The sequence below is a fragment of the Lontra canadensis genome, unplaced genomic scaffold, assembly GCF_010015895.1.
Source record: "Lontra canadensis isolate GAN:19392208 unplaced genomic scaffold, GSC_riverotter_1.0 scaffold223, whole genome shotgun sequence".
Classification (NCBI taxonomy): Eukaryota; Metazoa; Chordata; class Mammalia; order Carnivora; family Mustelidae; genus Lontra; species Lontra canadensis.
The window spans coordinates 315104-324698 of record NW_022631217.1 but is presented as its reverse complement, the minus strand read 5'-3'; the positions used below and the strand labels follow the sequence as shown (position 1 = coordinate 324698).

General features: G+C 47.7%; 1 protein-coding gene across 1 annotated transcript; it reads right to left on the bottom strand.

Annotated features, from left to right (window-relative positions):
* Positions 1–424: 424 nt before the first annotated feature.
* Positions 425–8350, bottom strand: LOC116862164. Its single transcript, XM_032849322.1, has 2 exons — positions 8280–8350; positions 425–1078 (listed from the first exon to the last, which is right to left on the bottom strand). Exons 1-2 carry the CDS (start codon positions 8348–8350, stop codon positions 541–543), a joined length of 609 nt encoding a protein of 202 aa, XP_032705213.1. The 3' UTR covers positions 425–540.
* Between the last annotated feature and the right edge of the window lie 1245 nt (positions 8351–9595).

Below are 9595 nucleotides of genomic sequence, written 5' to 3'. Positions count from 1 at the left end.
ATCTATCTATCTAATGGCTTGGAATTTATTCCATTCAGCTGGAAGTCTGTTCGCATCTCATTCTAATTTGGGAGATTTGCTTTCCCAATTGGACCGTTGTTGCACAGTTAGTTTACCTCTCGGTCGTTAGCAATCTTTCCTCTTGTCCCCCGCCCCCCCAACCCCGTCTCCGGGCATCCTGGGACCACCGTCGCTTCCTCCCGTTCGCGCTGTTCGGGGTTTAACGGCTGCAAGAACGTCGCAAGTATTTCTGAGGATTTTCAGAGTTTAAAGTTCTTTCCTGCTCCTTGAACTATTTCCTAGAGAATCACCCTTTCATTCTATCTTCGGCTTTTTTGGTTATGCTGTAGGCTTTCTGCAAACGATGATTTCTAGCCGCCCATGGACAGGGAAAGATAAGGCGGTGGGGAGGCAGCCCGGGGAGGCAGCCCGGCGAGTCCGCCGCGCGACTCTACTAGCCGCTGTGCTCCAGAGCGGGGGAGCCGGAGGTGGAAGCCAGCCATCCTTCCGGGACCCCCGAATGCCACAAAGTCAGTTGCCCTAAATGTGTACCTGCAGGCGGACGTTGAGGATCACCGAGGCCACCACGTAGAAGTAGGGGAAGTTGGTGCGCAGCCGCCAGGCCAGGTCGAAGAAGGTGATCAGCGTGCGCGTGAGCCCCTTGCAGAAGGCGCCGTACGAGCCGCGGGCCGCCGCCGAGCGCGACAGCCGCACCCCCAGGGCCGACAGGGCCGCCGCCGCCGCCGCCGCCGACAGAGCCGCCATCGGTCTGGTGTCGCCTCCGAGAGGGTGCCGGGAGCCAGGGGCTTCTAGCAAGCTGCGCCGACCCACTGATCGACGGACGGAGAAACGCGCGCGGGGGCAGTCGGTGCGGAGGGCCCACCGGGCAGCCGCAGATGCCAGCCGCGCTGCACCGCGAACACCCTCCTTCCCAGCCGCAGCGATCGGCGATCTGCGGTGGCCGGTGTTGCGCGGGGTCCGCAAGGCTGAGCTGCCTTGGGGTGGGCGGGGCGCCGGAGTTCGCGAGCCCCCGGACGGGGAAGGGAGGGGGGCCGGGGGGCGGAGTGGGGACCAGAGGCTGGAGGCAGGGGGAGGGAGGGGAAGGGGAGGAGGAGGAGGAGGGAGGAGAGGGGGAGGGGCACGTGCCTTTCACCGGAGACGCAGCTTCCTCCTCTCGGTGGTCTTTTTTTTTATGTTTTAAATTTTAACGGAAGCAAAACGAAACTTGCACAAAACGTTAGAAGAGTGCCTTCGTAAACATGATCTTCAATAGCTGAGAAGTGTGAACCCGTTTCCTGTTGCCTCAAATCCCTGTAGGAATTTTGTCAATCCTCAACTGTGAGCAAGTACGAACACACAAAACCTAATTCATTTTCTCAACCGTAAAATGCTTGCCTTCTGCTTTAATGATTCCAGTGACTTCGGAAATTTGGTTTTAGATCTTTAGCGTGCTTCTATTGGGAAAAGTTATACAGACAAGTTGTTAGACATTTTCAACAGCACAATTAGAACAATGGGAAACAGATTCCCTGCTTAGTTTCACATTCCTCACCCCGCCCCCGCCACGAACTACCATTCCGTTTTCTGTGTATACTTTCAGACTTGATATGTTCATACAGTGCTCTTACCATGTCAGTGATATGTAACTACCTCACTCTCTGGGACGGCTGATCACTCCCCTAACATGTATGTTGATATTTAGTCATTTATTTAACCAGTCCTCGACTGATGAAGATTCTGAATGTTTCTGCTTTTTCTTATTGCAAACACTATTGCACAGAACATCAATGTACGCATGAATTTTCAAGTGGCAGAAAAGAATGAGGAATATAATCCTGTTTTTATTTATAAAAACAATCATATAAACATATTTAGTGTTTGAGGTCAAAAAAGTTTTGCTTTTTAATACATATGGTTGATCCATGAGATTAGGGCTGTATACAACATTGAGTGTTAATATTGGAATTTTTTCACCAATATGAAAGGCAATAATCACTACTCATTATTCCTCTAATTTGCATTCATTTTAATTATCAGTGAAGCTGAGTGACTTTTCTAAAATTTTTTTAAAGATTTTATTTATTTGACAGAGAGAGACAGTGAGAGACGGAACACAAGCAGGGGGAGTGGGAGAGGGAGAAGCAAACTTCCCACTGAGCAGGGAGCCCTGTGTGGGACTCGATCCAAGAATTCTGGGATCATGACCTGAACCAAAGGCAGATGCTTAAGGACTGAGCCAATTGCTTTAAATGTATATATCTTGCATATCTTTCCATGTTGATACCTTATGGGCTGTGTATTATTCCTTATGGATGGCCACTAATTAACGGATGGATATTTGGATGGTTTCCATTTTTTCACGAGTATAAACAATGTAGAGATTAATATCTTCATGTGCATATCTTTGTAGGCTTCTCTGATATTTCCCTGGGGTACATTCTGACAGGTGGAATTCTGGGATCAAAAGGTTTTCATCTAGGGTGCCTGGCTGACTCAGTCAGTAGACCATGCAATTCCTGATCTCGGGGTTATGAGTCTGAGCCCCACCTTGGGTGTAGACATTACTTAAAATTAAAATCTTAAAATAAAAAGGATTTCATCTGTTTATGGATTTTGATACATGTTAAAACTGCCTTCCACACAGATGCTACTAATGTATCCATATCCATGAACACTTTCAACTTTCCTAATTGCATTGATTTTCTTTTTTAAAAAAATATTTTATTTCATTTTATTTTATTTTATTTCAGTGTTCCAAAATTCCTTGTTTATGCACCACACCCAGTGCTCCATGCAAAACGTGCCCTCCTTAATACGTGCCACCAGGATCACCCCACCCCCAACCCCCCACCTCCAAAAACCCTCAGCTTCTTTCTCAGAGTCCTCAGTCTCTCGGGCTTTGTCTCCCCCTCTGATTTCCCCCAACTCACTTCTCCCTGGGCATTGATTTTCTTTCAAATCACTGACATTCTGATAGCTGAAAAGCTACCCCACTGTTTTAATTTGCATATTGTGATTACTAGCGAGGTTAGACTTAATATGTGCATATATCTTTGCACGTCTGTATGAAAGGAATTACTGTCTCAAAGTTTTGCGGTCTTAATTTTTTTAAAAGTAAGCTCCATGTCCAGTGTGGAGCCAACATGGGGTTTGAACTCCTCACCCTGAGATCAAGACCTGAGCTGAATGGGGCGCTTGACCAACTGAGCCACCCAGGCACCCCTGCTACCTTAATTTTAATCAGTATTTCCAATTCACCAATAAGAAGGTTGTACCAATGAACACACAGGCTAAGGGGTCCAGGAGCCCCCAGGGGCAGTGGTGACAGCGAGGAAGGGAATAGTTAGACAGGCTTCCCCTCTCCCCCCCCTGTCTCCATGCCCCTCAGCCTGCTCAGGTCCTGGCCCCTTTATTTTTATTTTTACATTACAATTTTTGCCTGAGGCAGGCAGAACAGCATAAGCAGCCTGAAAATGATAAAACCTCAACCATGGCCTTGGGAGAAACCAAAGTAGACAAAATAGCCTACAGTGACGTGACCCATTAAGCAAAGGAAATGCCTCCCCCCACATCACACACTGACTATAAACGGCAATAGGCTAAAACTATTGTCTTTAGGAAATTATACAAGTCTCCTGGCTCTTCTTTCCCACGCTAGAGTGCGTATACCTTAATTCTTCTATCTGCTGTCACGCACTCTTAATACATATGGGAGGAATACATTTTGCAAACTGCTATATTGGTTTAGAGAGAGAATAGGTTCAAGTGTAATCAGAGGCTTTTGTAGTAAAAGATCCCAAATGAAACACAAGTGTTTGCCTTTCCAAATCAAACGGGAACAGTTAGAAAGAAGTGCAGAGTAAATTCATTCAGAAATTAGCAGAAGGGGTAAGGATAAAGGATCAAGGGTTTGAGATATTCACCGAATGGATGTAGATGGGCTCCGTCTGAAAATCAGAGCAAGCAACTCTCCGGCAAAGCCTGGGTGGGGAGGGAGCAAAAGCCAGCTTCGTGGAGGAAGCACCCTGGCTCTCCAGGCATACAGAGTGGAAGTGGGAAGATGGCACCAAAGGAGCTGGTTATTTAAAATCTATTTGAGGGGCGCCCAGGCTGCTCAGTTAGTTAAGCGTGGGACTCTTGGTTTCAGCTCAGGTCATGATCTCAAGGTCGTGAGATGGAGCCCCACATGGGGCTCTACACTCAGCACAGAGTGGGCTTGTCCCACTCCATCTTCTCCTCCACCCCTCCCCCGCACACTCTCTCTCAAATAAATAAAGTCTTAAAAAAAATAAAACGTATTTGACAAATGGTTGAGTAAGTGCATTTGCACCACGGCCCCCCACCCTCCAGCTAGTTATCTCCAGGATGAAAATGGGCAGTGTTTCTCTAAAGAAACTGGGTGAGGTGCTTGAAAGGGGGAGGGCTCCAGAAGCGGGGATGGAGATGGAATTGGTGCCTGTGGTAGACAGTAAAAATAGCGACAAATGTTTCCCCTTCCTGAATCCCAAATTTTGTATGGACTTTGCAGATCCTGTCATCAAGAAGTGGTCTGCTGGGGCGCCTGGGTGGCTCAGTGGGTTAAGCCTCTGCCTTCGGCTCAGGTCATGATCCCAGGGTCCTGGGATCGAGCCCCACATCCAGCTCTCTGCTCAACGAGGAGCCTGTGTCCCTTCCTCTCTCTCTGCCTGCCTCTCTGCCTGCTTGTGATCTCTGTCTGTCAAATAAATAAATAAAATCTAAAAAAAAAAGAAGTGGTGTGCTGCTTTTATCTGGAATCTGCCATATGACTGGCTTTGCTTAACAGGCCATTGGCAAAAACAGTGCAACCATGAGCGGGGAAGGTGCCTATGCTCTGGGGCCTGGACTTTTGCTTGTCTTGGAAGCCCGCTGCCACCATGCGAACAAAGCAGATGAAATTTATGCCCCGATCATCCCTGTAGCCCCAACTGATGGCCAACCCCACTCCTAAAGGTCCTGTCACCCAGGCCACCAGTAGCAGCTGACCCCAGACACGTGAGAATCCAGCTGACACAAGCAGGATGGCCAACCCCAAGCTGTCTTTAATGGCCAACAACTGTTGAGTCAATAAATGGCCGCTGTTTTAAACCTCTGAGCTTCGAGGGGTTTGTTTCTCACACAAGTTAACTGATAACCATGCCCCGGAGTAGAGCTACAGGGTAGAGTGGCAATCAGAGGCAATCAGAGTGGTTTGGTCACCAGTGATCTTTGATGGTGATTACTAGACCATGGGGGCCCTAGGACTAAAATAGAAGCATGACCTATCTCATGAAAAGAATTCTGGCAAAGAGCGTCACCTGGGTGGCTAGGTGGATTAAGTGTCTAAGTGTCTGACCCTTGGTTTTGGCTCAGGTCTTGATCTCAGGATCCTGGGATTGAGCCTCGAGTGGTCAGGCTCCCTGCTCACTGGGGAGTCTGCTTGGGTTTCTCTCTCTCCCTCTGCCCCCCTTCCCCTGGCTCACGCATGTGTGCTTTCTCTCTCTCTCAAAGAAATAAAATCTCTAAAAAAAAATTCTGGCAAACAGCAAGTTGGGTCACCATGATAGTGTCACAGCCCCTCAGGTCATGTCCTCAGAGTCTCCAGGATGACGTGGAGACCAAGGACCATGAAGAAGGCCGCTATGGTAGCATAATAACTATGTCCCACCTGTCTTCCTAGCCATCCCCCAAAAGGACCTGCAGTGATTTCCCAAGGTAACTGTTCAGAGGAGAAATAAAAAACCCGCACCATACAGGGACTTTTGGACAGGGCTCTGAGCTAACCCTAAGCCTGGGGACTCAGAGCAACATTGGTGCCCAGTCAGAGCAAAGGCTAAGGAAGGTCAGATGATAAATGGAGTTTGGGCTTAAATCCAATGTATGCTGGGCCCAGTGGGCATACAAACACACTCTGTAGAAATTACCCCAGTTCCTGGGTTTTCAGTTCTAATATATGGAACCAACAACTGGCCAGACACCCCAACTGGCTCCCTGACCTGTGGAATGAGAGTTTTTCTGTTAGGAAGGGCCCGATGGAAGGCCGGAACTTCCTTCCTCTTCCAATGGCAGCAAAATAGCAAACACAAAGCACTTATTTTTTTCTCAGATACTCTCCCAAGCGCTTTGCAGACATTAACGCACGATGCCTCAAAACTACAAAAAACACTACAGAAAAAACCCAACAGCGCTCAAAGGAGGCACTATCATTGCACACCTTTTACAGAAAAGGAAATTAAGGCATTGAACATTTAAGTCACTTGCCCAAGGTCATTAGCGTCATTCCACCAATTATGGTGGAACCAGAATCGAAACCTCAAACCGGTTCGGGTCCGCGCTCTTAAGCGCTATGCTCTCCTCTCAGAAGAGCAAACCCAAACCAATACTACAGGCATGGAGGACTCCCAGAAATCAGGGCCACGATCAAGACTCAAACTTCACTTTGGCTAGTGAAGAGTATAGGGGGATCTTGAAACAGAGGTGATAGCAGGTTATGGAGGCACAGGTAAGGCCCAGGAGCAGTAGTTCCCTCTCCTGGGGTGACACTGTTGGCCACACTGCCTTCCCTTTTCCACCCACAGCTGTCATTTCATGGGGACTGGAATGGCCTGAATTGTGTCCCTGCTGAATTCATATGCTGAAGCCCTAATCTCTAGTATCACAGAATGTGACCATATTTAGAAATAAGGCCTTTAAGCAGGTAATTAAGGTGAAATGAACACGACTGGTGTTCTTAGATGAAGAGGAGATTAGAACACAGATAGGCCCAGAGGGAAGATTGTGTGAAGGTACAGGGAGAAACCAGACAAGGAAAGAGGCCTTTGAAAGAAACCGACTCTGCCGATGTCTTACGTCTGACTTCTGAGTTTCCAGAACTATAAGAAAATAAATTTCTGCTTTTGAAACCACCTCGTCTGTGATACTTAGTCATGGCAGCCCTCGCAGAGTAATCCAGGGACTTGGCTATAACCGGTTGTCTCGGGGCTTCTCTAGGCTTCTCTTAGATCTGTAGACCTCTCTATAACCAATTGTCTTAGGGTATCCTATAGAACCAGTAGCATACATGTAGATATGTAAGAGGAGATTTATTCTTGGGATCGTCTCACACACAAGGTTATGGAGGCCAGGAAGTTCCACGGTCTACTGTCTGAAAGCTGGAGAACCAGGAAAACCCGTGGTTGAATTTAGTTCCAGTCCAAAGGTCTGAGAACCAGGAACTTCATCCAATGTCCAAGGGCAGGAAAGACGGACATCTCAGCTCAAGAAGAAGGAATTTTCCCTCTCTTCACCTTACTGTTCCATTCAGGCCCTTGAAGGATTGGCAGCTGCTAGCCTCCATGGGTGAGGGGCGACCTCTTTACTCAGTCAAAAATTAAATGTTAATCCCTTCCAGAAACACCCTCGTAGACATACACAGAAGGATGTTTTACTAGCTATTTGGCCTCCCTCAGCCCGGTCAAGTTGACACAGAAAATTAACTATCGCATCAGTTGTTTGATGAGGAGATGACTCAAAGCTATGTAAGTCCAGTTCACATGACAGAAAGGCCCCGGCCAGAAGCGTACCACTGTGGCATCACAGCCCCTCACAGGTAGCCCAAAATCTTCTCTGAGAACATAGTTTCTTTTTTTAAAAGATTTTATTTATTTGTCTGACAGAGAGAGAGAACGAGCAGAAGGAGCAGCAGGCAGAGGAGAAGCAGGCTCCCCACTGAGCAGGGAGCCTGACATAGGACTCGATCCCAGGATCCTGAGATCATGACCTGAGCCAAAGGCAGATGCTTAACTGACTGAGCCACCCAGGTACCTCTGAGAACATTGTCTCAAGTGGTATATCTGGTTGTTCACTTTGCTTGGAAGGAGAAATGGCCTAAGGATATGGCTCTACACTGATGTTCAGGGACTTGGAAAGAACAAAATTTAAAGTATTGGTGACAAGAAGGTTTTTCAAAAGTGATATGTGGTTGGACCTCTAGGGATGGTCACAGAGCATAAACACATCTGTGTTTCATATAAATGCCCAACAGAAGTCATCAGCTGGGATAAAGGCTCAGTAACCATGTGCACAAGATGACTTGCCCAAGAATGTCAGCCTTTCCCCCCACCACTCTGAAGCTTGCTAGCAGGCCCATGTACAAAGTGGCCATGGTTGCAGGGATGGAGGCTCAGCGTGGGGTCAGCCACTGGGACTTCCCCTCCCCGAGGATGATCTAGCCATCAGAATAGTTGAGTGTCCAATCCCAACCTGCCCCTGGCAGAGGCCAATGCCACACCCCTCATATATACCATTTTCTTGCGGTGAGAGGAGGCTCCAACCAGCCATCTGGGGGCAGGGTGATGACAGGGGCCCCTTCCATCATGGAGGGGGGCTTCCCTGCTCAGCTGATACCACTTACAAGGGCATGATACCCCATTCAACACTGCTTCTGACAATGGCACTCATTTTACAGCAAAAGAAGGCAAGAAAGAGCTCAAGAGAATTTGCACAGGTCATACATTTCCCTAGTCGTATCTTGTTTTCTATCATCTGGAAAGGTGGATTGCCTGTTTCACATCCATTTGATAGTAGTTTCTTCTTGTTGCCTTGATTTTAGGCTCCGCAGACTTAGAGGTCTGAGGAATGAGTCAGTCTACAGGGAGAAACGACCACGACTGCATGGAAAGGAATGGACACTGAGACTGCGGTCGAGCTGTTCAGCATCTAAGCTCCACATGTCCCTGGACCAACAGGACAGATGAGAGTTTGACTGGTGTGATTGATCCCGAACATCAGGGGATGTTTCATTGCTCTTCGTGCAGCAGAGAGGATTAAGCATGAGACTCGGGGGCCCCCCTCCCCATCCTGCGGTGTTCAGCGGTCAAAGGTAATGAAAGATTATAGCAATATCATCCAGGCGGCACTACAGAGGGCTCACGTCTCTCAGAAATGAAACTTTTTTTAATAAAGACTTTATTTATTTATCTGAGAGAGAGATAGAGTGAGAGGGGCAGAGGGAGAAGCAGGCTCCCCGCTGGGCTGGGAGCCCAACGTGGGACTTGCTCCTGGGACTCCAAGATCATGACCTGAGCTGAAGGCAGATGCCCAACCAACTAAGCTACCCAGGCACCCCACTCAGAAATGAAGCTTTACCTCGGTCTGTCAGGCAAAAAGAAACCAGCTGAGAGCAAGGAAAACAGAAGGGGTAGTAGAAGAAAAGTTTTAAATACCAACTATGGCCTTGTAACTAGTTTCAGAAACAAAATGGAAGTAGCTGCTCATGTTTCCTTTTTTCCTTATTTTGGGGTGTGTGTGTGTGTGTGTGTGTTGTGGGTACGGCAACATATTCTCTTCACCCTGTCCCTTATATAGGGTATGTTGATGGTAGTAGAACTTCATAATTTCGTGCACAAATTACAGAATAGCAGTATACAACTGTGATGGACTTAGAGAAAAAAGAACACTGAACCACAATCTTTTGTACATTTTCTTTTTTTTTAAAGATTTTTAAAATTTATTTGACAGACAGAGATCACAAGTAGGCAGAGAGGCAGGCAGAGAGAGAGGAGGAAGCAGGCTCCCCGCTGAGCAGGGAGCCCGACACGGGGCTCGATCCCAGGACCCC

Bases quoted from the DNA above. Each gene is read 5' to 3' on its own strand.
- LOC116862164 (XM_032849322.1), bottom strand. From the start codon at position 8,350: ATGGAAGGGGCCCCTGTCATCACCCTGCCCCCAGATGGCTGGTTGGAG. The intron at 1,079-8,279 runs GTATATATGAGG...CCCTGCCTCCAG, and splicing joins CCTCTCACCGCAAGAAAATG to CCTCTGGTCCCCACTCCGCC.